The following is a 21,603-nucleotide window of genomic DNA, read 5'->3' as shown; positions in this document are numbered from 1 at the left end:
CCAGCATCTGGCTATTATAAATAAGGCTGCTATGAACATGCTTCTTATGAGAGCTGCCTGCCACCATTTGGCAGAGAGGCCTTGGAGTCATGGTGACAGTGGATTGCTTGGGCTTTTGGGTGATCAGCAATGCCTGAGTGCAGTTCAGCTTGACAGCCAAGATAGATGTGTAAATGTTCCAGACCATTCAACACAGAGATAGTGACTGCCAGGATGCATCCCAGAAGCCACCCTTTAGGTACTCACAAACAAAACATACAAAGACAGCACTCCCAAAGCCTCACTGGTAAGCCTGAATTGAGAGGCTTGTCCACGGAGGAATAAGTCTGCCTACTATGAAGAGTTGTGCACATCTGTAGGGACCCCTACAAAGAGGACCTTAGAAACTCACAGGAGACTAAGGCCAGAGTGAGATAGACTGAGGGTCTTAAAGACCTGGGATCTCAGAGCAGCCACTTGTCACCACATCCAGGGCAGGAGGGAACAGGTCTACCTCCCAGGTCTTCTAATGAGAGAAAGAAGCTCTGAGACTGGAGAGGACACTCCTTTGGCCTGACCCAGGCAGGTGTCAGTGGGGGGAAAGTGATCTTTCCAGTGGCCTGTGCTAGCCTCCCAAGATATTAGGCACTCTCGACCCTCTAAAAGCAGCTTTGTTACAGAGCTAGATGCCTGGTGTATCCCTCAACAGCATAGAACATGGTTCCATACTTCCACTTCCTGAAAAAGCATCACACAGGAGTGTGGAAATACGTCACTTTCTAAAGCCGGCTGGTAACAACATGTTAACAAGTGAACCAGTCAAAGAGAATGCACCGTTCACAAACAAAACAAGATAATCTATCTCTTCCTGAACACAGACATCTCCTTTCCCATCCTCAGTTCTTTTTCCAGAAGGGGGAAAAAATTGAGATACTTTCTCACTTTGTAGCCCAGGCCAACCTGAAACTCATAGCAATCCTCCTTCCTCAGCTTCCCAAGTGCTAGGATTATAGAAAAGTACATTTCACCAAATCCAGAGCAATCAGTCTTAAGTAGCTCTGCTTTTAGATCTCCAATAGCATTAAACTACACAACACTTACAGGTGTACGTCTGACTTTACGAACTTCAAGTAAGGATCTGTACCCTCGCATACTTTCCCGAGCCTGCTACGTCTATGTTTTACCTCCATTTTTTTCTAGGTTACATTACTATATTAAGGGTTTTGCTAGTTAAAGGTATAACTTTTTAAAATGTGCACTAAGTGTTCCTTTCTTGACTCCTCTGTGGTTGCCATTAGCGACCCATTTCTCGTCAGTAAGACAAGGAAGAATCCAGAGCTATGAGCCTCTGTTCTCTCCCCAGTCCAACTAGCCAGCTGATCAATAGCTACCACACAGATAGCAATTGCTAAAGACTAGGGCTACGGAAGTCTCTTCTGCTAATACTCGAGAATTGGTCTTGGACTGAGCTAACACAGGTTGTGGGCATTGCATTCTCTTCTGCGAGCTCATTCTGAGCCCCTTCTGTGGTGCCAGGCATCGTGGAATATATTCAGAGTTCAGGAGGGAGTAATTGATCTTGGGGCCTTCAGGAACCAGCCAACCGGGAATCAGATGGCAAATCAATAGTTTGAATCCGTGGGGAGCGGCAAGAGCTGGAGGGGGCTCCTAGCTGCACAGCCGTTGTACATCTCCCTCACTCAAGTGGGATGGGACCAATGAGAGAGGAAAGGCAAGGTGGGAGACCAGAAAGGGAAAAGAGACCCGGAACAATGTGTGCTGGAATCACAGTGCCTCTCCCCTTCTGGAGCGGAGCCCATGGCAGCAGTGAGGCTGTCAGAAATCCTGAGCTGTAGAATCTGAGGTTCTAATCCCACCTCTGCCCCATACCTTCTGTGGAGCCCTGAAGCTGCTATGGGACTTCTGTAAACTTCAACATTTTCCACACTGTATTCAGAGGATATGGGCAATGGGGCATTGGACGTATTTTTATTAATAAAAGTGTACTTTTAAGAGAATGAGGGTAAGGAGAGTAATGGACAGCTCAAGGCATATGCCATACTGGTGAACAATTTATTGCTTCTTTGAAGAATTAGAGTTGACTAGACTTGACAGTGAAAATGGACCAGACTATGTTTTGTGTTCCGAGTTAACCTCTAAAAAATAATAACTACCGTGTTTTCCCTTACTTGTATCAGACATATTTAGTAAGATCTATCGTGTGTGACGCTCACAAGCTCTTCAGACAACCATCACTTCCCGATATGAAGGGCTCAGCCAATTAGCAGTTGAAGTTGGGTAGTGGCTATGGGGCTGAGAGGTTCATCTTCAAAGCTTTGTCAAGGGAGAAATTGATGGTGCATTGTTTTTCTTCAGGCTTCTTGTTGTTGTTGCTGCTGCTGCTGCTGCTGTGTGTGTGTGTGTGTGTGTGTGTGTGTGTGTGTGTGTGCTGTGTTGTGTTATATACCACCAGGTCAGTCTTTTGCACTGATGCTGGGATCTGAGCTCAGGGTCTTGTGCTCATACAACAAGCATGCTACCCACTGAGCCATCTCCCAGGCCTTTGTTTTGTTTTTACTGTGTATTTGCAAATAAAAACACCTGATTTGGGCAGGTTTTCAAAAATTCATAAAAACTGCCTTTTTTTTTTTCCTTCACAAGCCGGTAAAAATGCCATCAGTGATCATTGAGAGCCAGTCTCCTGGCAAGCAGCGGCATGACTGAACATGTCCTAGGATCTCTGTTGACTGCACTGACGAGCGATTCTCTGCTGGCAGGCATCAACCACAGCAGCTGTAGGATGGTAGGGTCAGTATTTAATAGTAATGGTTTTTATTTCAGTAAAGAAGTCATATGAGTCCTTGGCTCCTTCTCTTCCTATTCCAGAGCTCTTCATCCCTCCAAAGGGCAGGTTCAGCTCCCTGATGAGCCAGCAGTTGGTCCAGACCAGCCCCGACTGAAGCTTCTTAGCTACCCTGTGGATGCGCCCCACATCCTTGGACCACACTGTGGCTGCCAGCCCGTACCTAACACTGTTAGCTCTTGTAGTCACTTCCTCTTCACTATCAAAAGGGACAACACACGTCACTGGACCAAAAATCTCTTCCGTCATGCAGCAGGACTCATCCTTAATGTCTGTTATCACCGTGGGAAGCATGAAGTAGCCTGCCTGGTTCCTGAGTGGAAGGCTCAGCTGGTCCACACCCTCACCACAGAGAATCCGGGCACCCTCAGTCTGAGCTTTCAAGACATAACTTCTGACCTGGGGGAGTGAAAACCATAATTACAAACCTCTTACTGTTGGGTGTTTCACACACATCAGCAGAGTAAGGTCAATGCTAAGGGATTTGGGGTTATCTTACCACAACAGCAAAGCTTAAGGCCGAGCAGTTTCCACCAGAGTTTGCATATTCCTCCCTTCTGGGAAAGGTTGCAGATTATTTCATGCCTCAGTACCAGGCACTAATGTAAGTGATTTTATGTATGTCACTTGTAACTCTATGGTTTTTTTTTTTTTCATCTCCAAGTTGTTCACCTTATCAATGTGCCTCGAAAAGTATAATAGGATCCATGCAACTAGTAAACAACAACGCTTAATTCACATTCAGGCATACCCTGTAGTTAGGTGCAAAACTCTGTGTGTATACGTGTGTGTGTGCACCCGTGTGTGAGTTGTGCATGTGTATATCTGTGTGTGTGTGTGTGTGTGTGTGTGCATTTTGCAAGGGACAGAAGTGTTTTCATTGTAAGAAGTTGGAATATGCCCTATAATAGGGTGGCAATGCCCTTATTAGACACCCCAGGCTAACAAGTAAAACATCCAGTGCCAGGAATGGATTACACCTATTAGAGCTATTAGCCAGCGAGTTCTCATATTACAGACTATTGCCTTTGCTCTTGCTTACCCTCTAGAACATGATGTTACTGAAAACATCAACATACTTGAATCACAGAACATGGAGGAATGAAGCTGTTATTGATGTGCAAACATCATCCCTACTGACTAGCTTTCATAGTCATGGAAGGTACTATGCACATTTCAAGAGGAAAAAGATAATTATCACAATTATCCGGATGTGAACCCTGCAAGCTACAATAATGGTGTACACAGACAGATATGTGCATTGGTCCAGTATTAGCATAAATATCATGGGATCAATAAATTGTCTTCTGGTTGGATTTAAGGTCTGCTCCACAAAAAAAAAAAAAAAAGGAATCCTTATCTGGTACCATTATCAGGCGTCAAGAATCTGTGACTCAACAGGCCATGGGCCCTAGAGGACAATCTACAACTATTATTTTGTTAAGGAGACATATTAAACTGACTCTTAATGATTTATTGTTATACCATAGATTAGTAGATTTCTCAACCCTCATCAGAAAAGCTTTTTACCCCCTAAGATGATGATAATTAACACATAGATCCACAACTCGTCAAGGTGCAGACAATAAGAAACTGAAGAGTGAGTGAAACAAGGCCGTCGTCTGCTACATATGCAGCTGGAGCCGTGGGTCCTTCCATGTGTACTCTTTGGTTGGACATCAATGGGAGGAGAGACCCTTGGTCCTGAGAAGGCTCAATGTCCCAGTGTAGGGGAATACCAGAACAGGGAAGGGAGAGTGGGTGGGATGGTGAGCGGGGGGACGGGGGATGGGATAGGGGTTGTCAGAAGGGAAACCAGGAAAGGGGATAACATTTGAAATGTGGATAAAGAAAATATCTAATAAAAAGAGAAGAAAAGAAACTGAAGAGTACTAAGCCATAAATGGGACATCTCTATCACACCATCTCCTTGGGGATCTTTGCAGAAGAAGAGAGCAGAAAGACTATGAAAGGCAGGCAGAACCAGTAGATGACCACACAGAAATAGTGTTTTCTGGGTGGCATAAGGCAACTGCACATATGAACTTATAGCAACTGTGACAGCACACAAAAGACCTGCACAAGCTCAAGACAGATAAAATTTCAGCATTGAGAGAGAAGTAGGCATGAGGTTCCCTCCCTTAGCGGAGTAGCTGTAGGTAGCTGACAGCTGCTTGGAGAGATTGGCCACATTCCAGTGGACAGCCATACACCCAAGAATACATAGGCGATACACAGGACTTGATGTGGTAAAACCTGAAACAAATTTGGGTGAGTATGGAATGGGGATGGAACTTGGAGGAATTGGGGGCATGGTGAATCTGATCAAAATATACTATGTTAATTCCTCAAAGACTTAATAAGGGAAGAAGAAGAAGAAGAAGAGGAAGAAGAAAGAGGAGGAGGAGGAGGAGGAAGAAGAGGAAGAAGAGGGAGGAGGAGGAGAAGGAGAAAGGAAGGGGAGAAGGAGAGAAGGAAGGAGGAGAAAGAGAGGGAGAAGGAGAAGGAAGAGGAGGAGGAGGAGGAGAAGAAGAAGAAAAGAAGAAGAAGAAGAAATAGAAATCTCTAATTTTCAGTCTTATTACTGATTATACTCTAAAAACAAATGTAGGTAATGTAGTGTAGCTGATTATAATGTAAAATAAATTATGCCATAAGCTAACCCAGTGACTCGGAGACAATGATGCAAGTACTTTTCTGAACAGAGGCTGGGTAATGGAGTTTGTTTTCCATTTGGAGTCTATGCTGATTCATGCCAGCAAGGGAGATGTCCAGAACCTGTATGTTTAGACCCAGTTCCAAGTACTTTAAGCCAAGCACCAAAGAGAATTTTTAAAAGAAACTAGGTACCTTGAGTTTAATGTTCTGAACACAGTTCTGAAACCCAGAATATAGTGTCACCACGATTCTTCCAATGAATACTGACAACTGCTGTATTTCTGGTGACTTTCTAAAGTCTCGGGACACAACAGTACATAAACCTGACTACTCTCTGCTTAGGGGGAGATGGTGAGTAAGAGAAGAAGTGCACACTGTGCATTAGGCAGTGTTGAGAATCATGGAGCGAGCTAGAGAGACGGCTCGGTGGTCAGGAGCATGTGATCCTGGCCAAGGATCTGGACAAGGACCTGGACTCAGTTCCCAGCACCCACGTAATGGCTCACTACCATGTCTACTATCCAGTGCCTTCTTCTGACCTCCTTGGGCTACATGCATATCCACAGTGCACAGGCCCACCTGCAGGCAAAACTCTCACACATTCAAACAATGTAAAACAAGAAACGTGAGAAAAAGTAGGCACTGGAGACTTGGGGGAGCTCCGGGCAGTGTAGTTAGGCTAGGCTGGAAAGCTCTCTTTCAGAAGGAACCATTTGCTTACGGATGGGGAGAATAGGAACAAGCACACGAGAAAGTGTCCCATACCCGATAATTTCTCAAAAATAGTAATATCTCAAGGTCTGATACATAGTATTCTGCTTATCCCGAGCTTCTCTTTAAGATTTGATTTATTCTATTTATTTGTGCATGTGTACGTATGTGTGTGTGTGTGTGTGTGTGTGTGTGTGTGTGTGCCCATGGATGTCAGAAGTGGGTGTTGATCCCTGGGAGCTAGAGTTACAAGCATTTGGAGCTTCTCAATGTGGGTCCTAGAATCCAAATTCAGACCTAATCCCTCTGAGTGACTTTTCCAAGACCTGAGTTCCACCCCCACTCCATTTCTGCTTCTCTCCCTCTTTCTTTCTGTCTCTCTCTACATTTCTCTCTTGGTTTTTTGTTTGTTTGTTTGTTTGGTTGGTTGGGTTTTTTTGGTTTTTTTTTGTTTTTTGTTTTTTTGTTTTGTTTTTTGTTTTGTTTTGTTTTGTTTGAGACAGGGTCTCACTATGTAGCTCTGGCTGTTCTAAAACTCACTATGTAGACCAGGCTAGCCTTGAACTCACAGAGCTCCACCTGCCTCTGCCTCCTGAATGCTGGGGTCAAAGGTGTGAGCCACCACACAAAGCCTCTCCGTTTCTCTTTACTTAAGAGCTTTCTGGAATGTAGATGGCAGAGATTCACTTACTTTCTCCAAATGTGCTTTGCTTATCAAAGCACCCATGTTGGCTGATGGATCAGAAGGAATACCAACTTTCCACTTTCTGGTAGCTTCCACAAACCTCTTCAGAAATTCACTGTAGATGCTTCTCTGGACAAAGATTCTGCTGGTACAAAGGCAGATCTCCCCCTGTCAAAAGGGAAGGGAAGAAAATGATGATGTTGGGGACATTCTTCACAGATAGATGCCTGCATAGTTTTGATCACCTGCCGTGTACCAGGCACTGGTCCAGGCAATGAGATCCAGCTGTCAACAGGACTAGTCCCTACCACACAGAACACATAATCTCAAAGGAAGACAGACAAAAAATAAATAAACATTCACTACACCATATGACTTCACAGAGTTATCAAAACAATAGAAGAACATTAGGCAAATGATAAAATTAAGAATTTCAATGAAAAAATTCATGGGGGATATTTACAGAGTGCCTATTTGAAGGGACTTGTGGTTAACATGAGGGAAAAGAGAAAGACATAGCAGGGTTGACCCAAGCTTTAGGCCCTGTTCCACTTTGGATGGAATACTAGAAGAGACACTTTTCCAGTGGGTGGAGAGAGAGGGCGGATCAAGACTTCATGCTGTGTATGTTCAATCCTGATGCCCACTAGGCATATAAACAGAGATGCTGAATGACCAGGGGAAAGGTCCTGCTAGGTTTTGGAGAGAAAAATAATCCTAACTGCCATTTAAATATAACATTAAGTAGTTTATGAGCCACATCTAAACATTTCAAAGCAAACTGTGAATGTGTATGGATGCACAGATATTGATAACATTTCATCGCGTCTATATTTAATGTTCACAGTAATTCTAGGCAACAGAATGATTCTAATTATCTTGGTATTTATACAAAGGCTTAGTGTCCAAAACAAGCGGTTAATGTTCTGAGATAATGAATTCTTTCTCCAACAGGACAACTATGAGAACCATCTGCCTGTGTGACTTGGAAGATGGGCAAACACCTGTTGGATTCATTTGCATAAGTTCCTTATGCAAAAGAAGGACGTGGTGGAGAGAATAGTTCTAACAAATTTCATCATTTAGTGCTAGGAAAATGTAGGTCACACTGAGCTCAGAAACGATGACTCCCAAGAAAGCCTCATGCACCGAATCTCCATGCCATTGCAGGCCCTGATTTGGATATTTTCTCCATGAAAGCTTTGTGGTGTGTGAGTATTCTCAGTCCATGATTAGAAAATGGAGTTTTGAATTAATAGATGCTCAAGGCCACCCTGGGAGTTCACCCCTACCTCGCTCGAAACCAATCATCTTCAATTAAGAGGAATATGTTCTGTCTGGAACTCATCAATCAGCTAAGCAAACAAAGCAAGATCGATAGTTTGCTTAAAATCCATCTTGGCTTGAACATCCCTTTTATTTCATTTATACCTTAAAACATCATCCCCCAAAGAAAGGTTTGATGGGCCAACCCAAATCCTAAAAGAATCCTGGTAGATGAGCATCTCCTTGCTTAGCATATGGCTACCTTACACAATGTGTCAACTGAGTTTCGTTCACTTCAGCTCTCAGAGTTTGTCCCTCTCGCTGTCCTGAAGCCCGGGTACAGGTAGTTTAGTGGTTTACTGATATCTGCTCAGTTTGATGATGAAATCATTTGTGTTATAACACGGACTTGTCTATCAATACCCAAACAATACATTTCTAGCCCTCTTCTTTGGAAATTATGGTAAAGGAAATAACCATCATTTCAATTTTCATGAAAATATTAATTAAAAGCCACGTTTCTTACTAAACGTTCACAGAATCCCTTTGGAACGTGGCATTGTTCAATTGATTATAACGGTAAAGAAATAGAGACCTTGTTCCCATCTGTGGGAAGCTGCTGTTCAGTTAATCTGGTCTAGTATTCTTAATCCTCGAAGAGGCTGTGCCTTTGAAGAACCTGAATAAACAGAGCCCACAGAAACACCTCTGATGTGATAATAATAGGAGATGCAAAGATGTCCTGAAGTTCTCTGTCATTCCAAGCTCAGAATGTTACAGGGAATGGGAACTTGTGCAGGCATCAGGAATAGTTCTGGGAGAGAAGAAAATTTACTGCCAGTCGGATGCATGACTGCAGGGAAGAGCCAGGCAGCTGCGTGAATAAATAAATGCAGCAGCCGGGAGTAACGAAGTCGATGGTTCCACCATGCTGGCACTGGATAAAACTTGTGTAACTTAAGATGAGGAACTTGACAGAAAGGCTCCATGACCATACCAGGCGCTCCCCGCAGCCAGAGTAGCTCTGTCATTGATTCCACTTTTAGAAAAATAACAGACCACTGTCAACCCCCCTGGGCTTTGCACTGTGATAAAATAGATCCAACCGGACAGGGCCTTAATAAGCCGGACTCATACCTGGTTAGCAAAGCTGGACCTAACGGTTGCCGGGATACACTCCTCCAGGTTGGCATCCTCAAAGATGATAGCAGGATTCTTGCCTCCCAGCTCCAGGGAGAGCTTCTTGCAGTGGGGGGCACTGAGCTGGGTAATCCGCTCAGCTGTGGGCTGGCTCCCGGTGAACGAGATCAAGGGCACCTCGGGGTGAGACACAAGGGCTTCACCAACCCTCGGCCCTGTTCCAAACACAATATTGATCACACCTGGTGGGACACCTGGATGGGAAATGAAACCAGTGGTAGGAATTCTCCCAGGGTTACCAGGATACTGGAAGTGGCGTGCAGACTCTCCTCTGGGAGTCCAAAAGCTGGTACGTGGGGGTGGGGTGGGCTGGTGTGACTGCACCTGGAGGTTTTACGACAAGCTCAAGTTAATAACAAAGCCAATCTACAAAGTCACCTCTGCTTATAGAATCCACCTGCTGGGGTTTTCTGGGTGCTTTGGCCTGGAAAGATGCAGAGTGGGGACATTCTAAGAAACTCTGACACTGACTAAGCCCTTGGGGCTAATGTAGAAGTACCATTGGGCAGACCAAACCTCATGTGGAGCGGGGACTGGCTCCAACTGGATACCTAGAAGTTGTAGACCAAGGTGACTTTGTTAAGTAAGTAGATATTTGAATCTGCAGAAATGTGAAGAGATCAACTCTCCTGGCTGAGAGAAGCAAGAGTAGGCTTCCCAGAGGGGGTGATTTTGACTCAAGATCCTGTGCCCTTGGTTATATACAGCATTGCTGCAACCAAGATCAAGTGACAAATACCAAGATCATACAAAAACCAGTGCCTCAATCTATTCTACTGCAAGACCCTTTAGACCCAAATTTACATGTTTGCAGGATTAAATTCTTTAGGGTATGTGCATATGTGTTGTTTGCATGTGTCTATGTATTCATGTGACTGTGCATGTGTGTGTACATGTGTCTGAGTGTGTATTTATGCGAATGCATGTGGATACCTATGTGTGTGCACATATGTCTGAGTGTGTATTCATGTGAATGCATGTGGATACACATGTGTGTGCCAATGTGTCTGAGTGTGTATTCATGTGAATGCACATGTATCGAGAGGCTCAGTGCATTCCTCAGAAGCCATCCTTTTGGAGACAGAGCCTCTCATTAGCCTGAGCTCCTGCAGTGAGCTACACTGGCTGCCTCTAAGTATCTGAGATCAACAGGCATGCACACATGCACACATGCATGCATGCACACACACAGGGATCCCCTGTTCCTGGCACCCGGATTTCTCCTGTGTGTGTACCTCCACACCTGACTCTGTTCCCTGGGCTGTACAGACTGAATTCAGATCCTCTCGCTATGAGATAAGCACGTAACTTACTAAGATATCTCCCCAACCATGAATCTACTTCTCTACATTGGGCACCAAGTGCAGAAGAACTATCTGAATCTTCTTCCCCGTTGTATGCCGTGAGCCATCAGTAAATGCTGACACACGCTGGCTGCTTTGTGAGCATAGCTATTGCTACAGGTAATGTGTGGTCATCCTCTGTTTTCTATGGTTTCCATTACCCAAAGTCACTTATCATTTGAAATATTTGTCTTTTCATTTGGAGAAAATGACCACTTGCACATCATGTTTTATTATAGTACATTGTTAGGCCTTTTCTATTCTATTATTAATTTTTCATAATGCCCAATTTATAAATTAAACTTTACCATGGGTATATATGCATATATAAAAAAAGGCACACAGAGAGACCAAAGCCATCCACCGTTTCAGGTGTCTACTCACAATCTGGAAACACATCCCTCCCTTATAAGGGGAGATTACAGATGGGTTTCTGGCCTCACAACCCTGTAAGGTACTCACTATTGATTATTAGCTTGCTTTTCTGGTGAGAAATGTGGCGAAGTAAAGCTAAATGATAATCAGCAGTCTGGTCAGAGCAGGTTAACGAATGTTAGCGGCTGAGTGCACCGACCTGTGCTTAGCAGTCAGCATCCGCACAGAAACAAGTTTAGAAATGGAGAAGCCTGACATGGTCTCATTGTATTTGCATCTAGGAGGTCCCTCTGTTTCCTCAGGCGACTAGAGCAGGTGCAGAAATCCTGTGTGAGAAGCTTTTGGAACAGTCCGCAGCTCCTGTCTCCTCTCCTTCCCCCAGTTAGGCATCTCTCTTCAAATCAAACCAAATCTTCAAGGATGGGACCTTAAAGTATAAATGATGCTTTCACATTAACAACCCAGTATTATCCAGAACTCACTTCTACTGAGCCGCACCATAAGCCTGGTCACTTTGAGGGGATGGTGAAGACCCCCTCGCCCCATGCCGTCACCACCAAGCAGCTCCTTAAAGGAGACAGGTGGGACGTCAATGTTGTGATGAATCTGTCAGTGTCACACCTAAGCCCTCAGCCTCTATATTCACTGTATGAGTTTATTGAGTCTAGTTTAGATTAATATTCGTTCATATTCATAGACAGAAGAGCTCCATGTACCATGTAGAAGAACTCGGTCCTCAGAACAAAGAAGATTCTAGAAGGACAGCCACTGGCAGGGTAAAAGCAAGGCCATGCTTCCCACCATCCCTTGAGGCCCTGAGCTCCAGCAGCGGGCCATATCATTGGGTAGTCAGTAGAGTAAAGGTATAAGGGGGGTCGAGTAATGTTAATAAATTCTGAATGGTAAAATGAACTGAGTTGTGTCTAATGCTTACTGTGATGTTCTAACAGAAGCTGAGAGAAAACACGGGAACACTGTGTATGTGTCAGCCCAAGGCAGCGAGCTCATTCCACAGAGCACCTGATTCCCACATGCGTTATCATCCTGACTCCTTGAGTTCTGATGACAGCGTGCTAAGAGGCAGCAGAAACAAAATGTTTGTACAGGTATCTGCCCTCTAAGCTTGTAAGAGATTCTGGTTACAAGAGAAGAACAGTTTAGTTGGCACACAGAAATTACAAATAAAACTAGGTTAAGTGGCTAGCAGATAATACAGGAATACATGAACCCACCAGAATGAAGCCTTTTAAGAACTAAGGCTTGATGAAAAGGCGAAAGAATTTTAAACTTAATGGAGCAGGTTAAAAACTCATGGGAAGGACTGTAAAATCTCTCCAGGAATAAGATGTGGTGCCTTAAGAAAACAAGGAGATTTGGAATTCCCAGAGAGATATTTGCTGCCTGCTTCTTCATGTCTTTGTTCTGCAGGACGATTGATCACGTTTGTAGAAATGCTCAAGGCTACACGAGTAAACACCCAGGATATACTGCCACTTTGATTTACCCTTCACACTCATGCCCTTCAAGGTTTCTCCTGCATTATAGAAAAGTAGAATTTCGTATGTATGACTCACACATCAATCCAATCCCAATGCATAACCAAGGGCAGTTTGAGCAGCAGTGGGGGAAGACTGGGTGATGCCAGCCCAGGGAGAAGAGGAGGCTGCCTTGGAGTGACGGCTAGGAAATGAAAGCAATAGTAAGCAAACCACAGAAAGTGGAAAATCCTTATGATGAGGGAGGGAGGGAGACACACACACACACACACACACAGAGAGAGAGAGAGAGAGAGAGAGAGAGAGAGAGAGAGAGAGAGAGATTTATCCTTGCTGCACATTCCATTCTGTGGAGGCAGAAGCACCCAGCAGTGCCTCCCCTGTGTCAAAAGTCAGTAGGCACACCACACGCTGACACAGACAGAAGGCTGATAAATCCTTCCCCACTACCCAGTCATCTTTTCCATCCTAGCTGTATGGGTTCATAAGCTGAAGATGTTGACAGAAACATCACTTGTTGGGGTTTAAATACCAGGGCAACATCAGGCTTCTCAATGGAGAGTTATATCCCACATGAAACCAGGAAGCCCACCTAGGTGTGGACATTAGACGGTTAGCTGAGAGAGGATGGGGAGCAAATGGTGGGTACTGATAAGAAGTTCTGTCCCATCCACTTCTGTGTGGTTCCAAAATAGGAAGAAACTGGGGATGGATATCTAAACCCCTTGAAAATGTCTGAATCTATTAAGCATGGTTCCACTACACTAACTCTAGGAACACCCAACTTCCAAGGCTGACTGGTAGCTCAAACCTAAATTTAAAGTGACTTGATGATACTATCTTGAACTCTAAGCCTGCAATATTTACTACAATGCTCTCAGCCTATGGGGTGATGCTGTTCTATGGTGACACCCCTATGGGGTTGATAGAAGAGAACCCTGCTGTGGATGAAGGCATACCTAGGAAGCATCAGGCTTACAAAATGGCAAGACAGCACTGGAGTCAATTTAGCTTTGGGTGAAGATTGCCTCTAACAGTTCTGCCCTAGCTCTGAGTCTTCTCCCTGTCCCCACACCCTGTTACCTGCTTTATCCAAGAGTTTACAAAACATCCAGGCAGTCACAGAAGTCAGCTCACTGGGCTTGGCTATCACGGTATTCCCAGCAGCGATGGCCGGAGCTATCTTCCAGGTCAGCAGGTAGAGTGGTAAATTCCAAGGGCTGATCAAACCAGCTACAGGGTAAGAAGAAAAGCACAGCTCTCACCATCTGCCTCAGAGACAGACAGCTGGGTGGCATTCCTCACACAATTCTGTGCTGCTCAGAAAACCCAAACTTCACTTTAAGCCAACCTGGCAAGTTATTCTAAAACACCTTGCAAGCAATCCACCCCATACAACAGCAAAGTCGATATATTTTCTATCCTCTTCATAAACTACAGTTATAATTAGGAGCCAAGACAATATGAACTGCAGGGCTCAAGGCTGCCAGTAGCTTGCCAATGTGTTCGGAATAGAATGCATATTTAAACCCGTAGCCTGATCTTTCCTTTTTAAAGAAAGCCTTCTCACAGGGCAGAATTAAGCTGTTTAGCTGCTGTTTCCTGCTGGGCTCACCCACCTCTGTCTCTGCCTCCTGACACTAAGACATTAAAGCTCAGACATTGCTGAATTGTGCATTCAACAGGCACAAAATAATTGTGACTATTTCACTAGGGACTGGCCAATGGCTACGTTGATGGACTCTGACATACAGACTAGGAAATCCTCCCTGGCAATGGAGGAGGTCTAAAATAAAATCCAATATAGCAATCTTTGGACTTTGTGACACAAAATTATGATCTACCAAGTTCATACTCAAGAACCATGCAATCAGTTTACTTTAAAATGACCCAAAGGGGCCGGGCAGTGGTGGTGCATGCCTTTAATCCCAGGATTTGGGAGGCAGAGGCAGGTAGATTTCTGAGTTTGAGGCCAGCCTGGTCTACAGGACAGCTGGGGCTATACAAAGAAACCCTGTCTCGAACCCCCTCCTCCAAATGACCCAAAGGATCTCATGATGTTATAAATAACTTACAATTTTGTATATTATGCCTATACACAGCTATCTTGAACCACAAGTTGGAAATGATGGAATGTATCTCACTGAAGTATTTTTTAAAGATTTGTTTGTTTGTTTATTTATTTATTTATTTTATGTATATGAGTGCTGTATCTGCATGTACACTTGTGTGCCAGAAGGGGCATTGGATCCCATTACAGATGGTTGTGAGCTGCCATGTGGTTACTGGGTATTGAATTCAGGACCCTCTAGAAGAGCAGCCAGTACTCTTAATCACTGAGCTATCTCTCAGCCCCCTCTATGAAATATTCTCAAACTTTCCAGTTTCTATCCTTAGCCTACACAAATATGAGGTCTCCCTTATGAATTGAAAAATAGATTTATTCTATTTTATATTTTTGCCCCATGGAAGTAAGTATATTTTATTGTACTAGATTTCCCATAGAAAAATCTGGTCTGTCAGAGTAACAAAATATATTCACAACAAAACATGTTCAGACGCTTCTTAGTAAATTAAAACTTCCCATGATGCCTTGGGAAATAATTTCTAGCGGGTTCAGAGAATCAAGAGAGTGAAATGTTTCATTTGCTCTCTTTTTGTAATCCGAATATTCGAGAAGAAAGGTGGTGTTTCTTCTCAGGGGAAATAGCGACATCTGCTGATTATAGTTATTTCAGACACTTAAAAGACAGCAGCAATATCTACTGATTAGATTTAGCCATTTCGGGCGCTTAAAGGACACCAGCGACATCTACTGATTATACTTAGTCATTTCAGACACTTAAAGGATGAGGCAAATAAAATAATAACTTGGTTAATGCTTATTTACTAGACAACTGACCTTACTTGAAGGGCCACATACTTATTTATTGGGTTCTTTTTTTTTTTTTAAAGACAGGGTCTTGTGTCATCCAGGCTGACTCCAGACTCACTATACAGCCAAGGATAGATAACCCTGTACTTCTGATCTTCCTGCCTCTCCTACCCTATTGCTGGGAATGACGCAGCACAGCCAGCTTACTAATTTACTCAATTTTTTTATCTTAGTGAATCATATAAAGATGAAAGAGAACGAACGTCCCAGTTTTCAGAGTTCTGAAGTGTGCGGAGAATGCAACCCTGACGCCTAAACAGTGGCACTGTCTGGATTTGATGTTTTCTTATTCTATTTACAAGCAAGAAAGCACTCCCGACATGCCCTCCTGCTTTGATCTCCCAGGATGAAGTTTCTGCAAAAGGGAGACTTTGACACATTGAGAAACTAGAACTAGAACTAGAAATCATTTTTAAAGCCAATGAATTTTCAGCAAAAGTAGAAAAACCGACCCCTTGTGTTTCCTTAGTCTGGCCCCTAGAATTTTCCAAACTTTCTGATACAGGTTCTCCTGGGATGCCACCTACCAATTCCCACCGGGGTGCGAACGGTGTAATGCATACAGCCCATGTGGCTCATCTGTGTGCACTCCGATACATGGTGCAGGATGGAGGAAGCGAAGAACCGGAAGTTCAGAACAGACCGAGGAATGTCCATGGTCCTTGCCAGCGTGAGGGTTTTCCCTGTGGAAAATGAACAACATAAAATGTTGCCTGTGTGTTTCACGTGGAGTCATCTGACCCTCCGCTCATTTCCAGCCCGCCCGAGGCACTTCTTCACCGCACTTGCATGGATCAAGCGATGAAATATTTGGGCGTGAGGTTGAGGTGGAGGTGGGTTTAAAATAGAGCGAGATCGTCTCTGTGAACACCTCAAGCTTTCATCATGAATGTACCAGATGCCGCCGTTCCACGCACACGGGCGTTAGCAGCTTTGAAACGACGGGGTTGGAAAATGACTGTGTGTGTCCTTAAACATCCTCCAAACACACAGAAGCCATCAAAAGGCCCGGTTGAGAAACAGCACAGGACGCTGGTTTCCGCATGGAGTAGGAGGGACCTTTCTCGAACTTCTCCCAGGTGACCCTCAGTGATGAAGTACAACCACCCACACAAGAACAAGAACAAAAGAAAAAGTGTCCTTTCCTTTCCTTTCCTTTCCTTTTCCTTTTTCCTCCTTCCTTTGTGTGGGTCAGGTGTGGGGAGAGTGGGAAGGGGAGTCAGGCTATCACTGTATAGCCTGGCTACCAGGATTCACAATCCTCCTGCCTCAGCAACCTGAGCAATGCGATGTCAGGCAAGCATCACCACACGGACTTTGAAGAAATCTGCTCTAAGGGACTGTCACCCGATTCCTAACTTTAGATTGGTTAATGGCAGGCATATTTCAATACTGCATGGTTTTTCCTAAAGACATTATGAAATTAATGGGTGCCCACGCTATCCCTCTGTCCTTTGGGAGGGAGAGAAAATGTGGGCTGAAATGCTGAAACACCACAGAAGCCAAGCTGCTCTTCACACTGTCTGTACTCGGGAGCCTCTGACTAGAGCAGCGGATTGCATGGCCATCTCTAGGTCCTCCTGTCTCCCCAGTCCATACTTTGCTGTAGACTTTTGTAGCTCCTTCCACCAAATAGGCAGAGTGTATTCTCCCACCTTGTCACTTTGGGATCAGCCCCTGACTTGTTGCAGTGGGGCAGAGCATGTCAGCCACAAGGCTTGGCCTTCTGCATCTCTCATGCTTTCGCCTCCATCTCTGCTATTGCCTTGAGAAGCAAGGATGTAAGCTGCCTGGACACCTCAGACAGGATGACATGACCAACTTGCCTCAAGTGCGATCCATTTGACTAAAAGGCAGAAGACTATTTGCCAACCTGGAATGGGGGCTCTGGGAGCCAATATCTATGCAGTGTACATCAGCTTTCATAAGCATCTGGTAAGACACACCTGTGCTCAAACCCAACCCCTGTTGGTAAAAGATCTTGGAGGGCAGACAGATCCTGCCAGAGATGCCTGTCACCTTGGTCTTTAGATTCTGCCTGAGCTAACTCCTCCAGAGACTGCTCCAGTACATCAGCCAGCCTGTTCAGGATGAGAGAACGTTCCTGGGGACTCCGGGATGACCAGGCAGGGAAGGCCTCTCTGGCAGCCTCCACGGCAGCTTCAATCTTTGAGAAGCAAAACAGAGATGGTCACGTTAGCACTGTGGTTTCTGAGGGACTGGCAGCATTCAAAGTCCATGACTTGCTTCAAACATGATGACCATTCTGCTCAATTTCAAGGATTCAGCATGTCCTAGTGCTAAACTACATACAAAACAGACGACACGGCAGTGCTCATGGAACCAACAAATAGGATTAAAAACAAAGGAAGGGTGTTTGTTGTCTGCCTCCCACTGTCCTCAGGCAAATCCAGCCATCTGAGTTCTGAGTCACAGCCACCATGGGCTCTAAGTGAATGGCAGCTGACCAGGTGAAAGCATATGCAAAGCCTTTCTTCCTTTCCACTGATTCTCTTAGGAATTTAGTCTCAGAGCCAGTAGCAGTCTGGCTCACACGCCACTGTACCGAGAGACTGGACCAAACTCTAGCATGAACTTCTAGCAGTACAACGACAAGCCAGAGAATGACCCCAGCTCCTGTGAGCAAGCCAGCCTGGGTACCAGGGATGGAATGGAGGAGCTTAGGGGTATCAGAACAACTGTTCACCTGGCTACACTGACTGTGCATAGGCAGAATGACTGTTTCAAAGGGTATCCTGTAGACCTAGGGAAAAATACCTGTACATCAGAGAGCTGACATGTGATTCTGAGTTGCCGCATTCAGTGCACAATAGCAGAGGCACCAGCAATTTCATTGGGGAACAGACAAAAGTTATTTCACAAAATGATGTATAAGCATGGTAAATACGAACAGGAGACGATGTCCAGTCTTAGTAGCCACTGTGTTCTGGGCTGCGAGTGTGGTTCAGTGGTATTTTCCTAGCATGCCCAATGCCTTCTGTTTGTTTTCCCAGAACCACAAAAAGAAGTGGGGGACAAAACAAAAAACTGGCAATCTCAAATGCTGGGAAGGATGCTAAGAAAGGAGACCTCTCATCCATTACTGGTGGGAATGAGAAAGGCAGGGCACTCTGGCAGAACATGACAGTGCCAAACCTCTTAGTCAGCCACACACACACACACACACACACACACGCTCTCTCCCCCCACCCACCCCCTGCAAGTCAGTAACACCCTCCCCAAAATTTATCCCAGAGAAATGAACATTTTATTTTCATGCCATTAAAATAAAAGGTGTTTGTAGCAGTGATAGTTACAGCCTCAGGCTGCAAGTGACCAGCTCTCCTTTGCTGGGTGAAGGGTAGCCAGCCAGCTGTGGCAGACACATGCTTGCTGCATCCTTCTTTGCACTAAAAGGAGCAAGCTACAGCTCCACCACCGAGAGAGCTGCAGAGCTGACAGAAGTGCAGCTCGCTGCCTTCACCAGAGCAGCTTTTCCTTTTACAGATAAAGCAACTATAGCCCAGCGGCCTGAGCCAGTTGGGCTGGATGGGGATCTAGGAGGGGCTAAGGCTACATCTCAAAGGGACTGATTGAGAGGCAGCCACTACACACACACACACACACACACACACACACACGCACACACACACCCGCATGGGCATACACTGCCACCACAGCAGCAGGTAGTTCTAAGGTAGGTCAGATGCTCAACTTGCAACTCAGAGTCAAATCCACAGACAGGAGCTGGGGGTCAGGAAGAGGAGCACGCACAATCTTTACCAAGGCATCTAAAATGCAGCCTTCAAGTACTTTGGAAAGAGTAATTTTAATTTTAAAAGAGGAGAATTCTCAACCATTTCCCAAAGAACATATTGGGTTTTTTTTGTTTTTTTTTTTGGTTTTTTTTTGTTTGTTTGTTTTTTTATCTAGTGTGGGATAGGAAAGTTGTCTAGATGTGTCAAACTTCCAAAGCTCTTAATTAAGAGCTGACAGTTTATAAAGTCAAGTCTTCACTGTGTGATCACGTCCTACGGCTGTCCCTGGCACTCAAAGTGACTAACTCATCAATTATTGAAGGAATTATAAATAAATTCTCCTAAGTCTACACCCCAAGTGCTGAACCCCTGTGAAAAGATCTTCTGACCTCCATCAGAGTCTTGACCCACAGGTTAAGAACCACGGTTATAGCATAAGTTTCCTCGCCCTACCCATGATAGAGGCTTCTGTTGGAAAGGGAGTGTGGGGCTCTCAGGGTAAATAGCAGATGCCCTCTTGTGGCCAAAACGTGATGCACTCAGAATGCATCTGTGTGCTTTTTTGCCCTCCTGTATGGTTCAGATTAAGTCCACAGGTTGTACTATTTCAGTTTGCACTGCATGCAAGTGCACGCGCTCACGTGTGCGCATACACACACACACACACACACACACACACACACACACACACACACGCATACACTCACACAGGCCCAAAATTTGGCACATATCTTGTAAAATCAACAAAGACACAGCTTTTGTGGAACCCAAAATATTTGCAAACTGGATTGCTGAGAAAATAAAACATACATATTACTGGAAAAGCAAAAGCAAATATGTTTTATTCTATTTCCTGAAGAAGTGCCAGCTGGTACCACACTCCACCTGCATCTCCTCACTTTGGAAACACCAGGAGATGGAGAAGAGAAGCCTTGGTCTCATGCAGTTTAGGTCATTGGAAGCAAGCAAAATTGCTGGTTACAATGTAACTAACAAGTTACCCAATACTCTGAAACTTTAGTACAGAGTCTAAAGTTGTTTTTCTCCTCTAGAAGACAGATTTAAAATTTACCAGTGAAGAAAAACAGTTGAATTTTTGAAGAAAAAACTTGGCATATAAGATATATCTATATAGGAAGATTGGAATTATATTATAATCGAGTTGTTTGTGCCTTGAAAAGAATAAACAATGGGCAGTTTGCATTTGGTAACCACACACACATCAGTCACTCAGCACACCAAACATTTTTTATTCTCAGTGCAATAATTCACAACAACAAATATATCTCAAGCATTTTACAAAATTCCCCATGTGACTTAATTCTTCATAACTAGAAAAGAAAGAAAAAGGAAAGAGAAATGAACAGGAACCCTCATTTTCTAAGTTGTTAAGTTTAATGAGATGACATGAGAGTTTAATTTTCAGCTTCATTACTCAAATAACTGGCTTTATTAGACTGGGTATTCTCAGAGATATGAGGACCTATCAGATGATGGTCTAAAATAAAGTACTGGGCTTTTGTTTTGTTCCCAATTTAAGTTTTCAAGACTTATTTTTATAAACCCATAGAGTCAGTGGGCACTTTGTAGAGAGAAGGATGCATTTCATATTGTAAGAGTTCTCTATAACTATTACAGTCTGTCTGAGAATTACAAACATTAAAACCACTGTTCCCACAGCTAACAACTTTCTCTTTTTTTTTTTTTTTTTTTTTTTTTTTTGGTTTTTCGAGACAGGGTTTCTCTGTATAGCCCTGGCTGTCCTGGAACTCACTTTGTAGACCAGGCTGGCCTCAAACTCAGAAATCCGCCTGCCTCTGCCTCCCGAGTGCTGGGATTAAAGGCATGCGCCACCACGCCCGGCTTCAACAACTTTCTCTTGAACATAGTAAACTCAGAGCCATTCCGGCTCAGACCTGTCCAGTCATATGATAAATTACCTTATAAAATGCTACATTTTCCTTCATCCTCACCCCTTTAGTTTTAGAAAATAGTTGTCTAAATTTGTCAACACAGTAAATATGTTTTAGTTTTCCAAGTGAACAGACTTACCTCTTCTTTCCCACTGTTTGGAACTTTGCAATAAACTTCCCCTGTTGACGGATCGTAAGAATCTATATATGAGTTACAGGGCAAAAATTTCCCACCTATAAAGTTCTCCAACATCAAAAGTTCCCTTTTTCCAGCCATATTAGGAAAGTGCTCTCTGTGTACAGCAGCCCTCTGTGACTGCCCTCAGGACTTTAGACACCCTCATCTCATCCCCAGGCCCAGTGTCCTCATTTGCATATCCGGCACTGGGAGGAGGAGACCCGCTGCTCTTCAGAACTTTCC

The 21,603-nt window shown here is 44.2% G+C and overlaps 1 protein-coding gene across 1 annotated transcript; it reads right to left on the bottom strand.

Annotated features, from left to right (window-relative positions):
* Positions 1-2,033: 2,033 nt before the first annotated feature.
* On the bottom strand, positions 2,034-21,520 carry Aldh8a1 (aldehyde dehydrogenase 8 family member A1). Its single transcript, XM_021174063.3, has 7 exons — positions 21,322-21,520; positions 17,531-17,678; positions 16,039-16,194; positions 13,660-13,809; positions 9,300-9,556; positions 6,903-7,064; positions 2,034-3,241 (listed from the first exon to the last, which is right to left on the bottom strand). The coding sequence occupies exons 1-7, from the start codon at positions 21,457-21,459 to the stop codon at positions 2,789-2,791; spliced, it is 1,464 nt and encodes a 487-aa protein (XP_021029722.1). The 5' UTR covers positions 21,460-21,520; the 3' UTR covers positions 2,034-2,788.
* Between the last annotated feature and the right edge of the window lie 83 nt (positions 21,521-21,603).

The sequence above is a fragment of the Mus caroli genome, unplaced genomic scaffold, assembly GCF_978045245.1.
Source record: "Mus caroli unplaced genomic scaffold, Mus_caroli_1 scaffold_9, whole genome shotgun sequence".
In the NCBI taxonomy this organism is placed as follows: Eukaryota; Metazoa; Chordata; class Mammalia; order Rodentia; family Muridae; genus Mus; species Mus caroli.
Note: the sequence above shows the minus strand (reverse complement) of the source record. Positions and strands in the feature narration are given on the sequence as shown.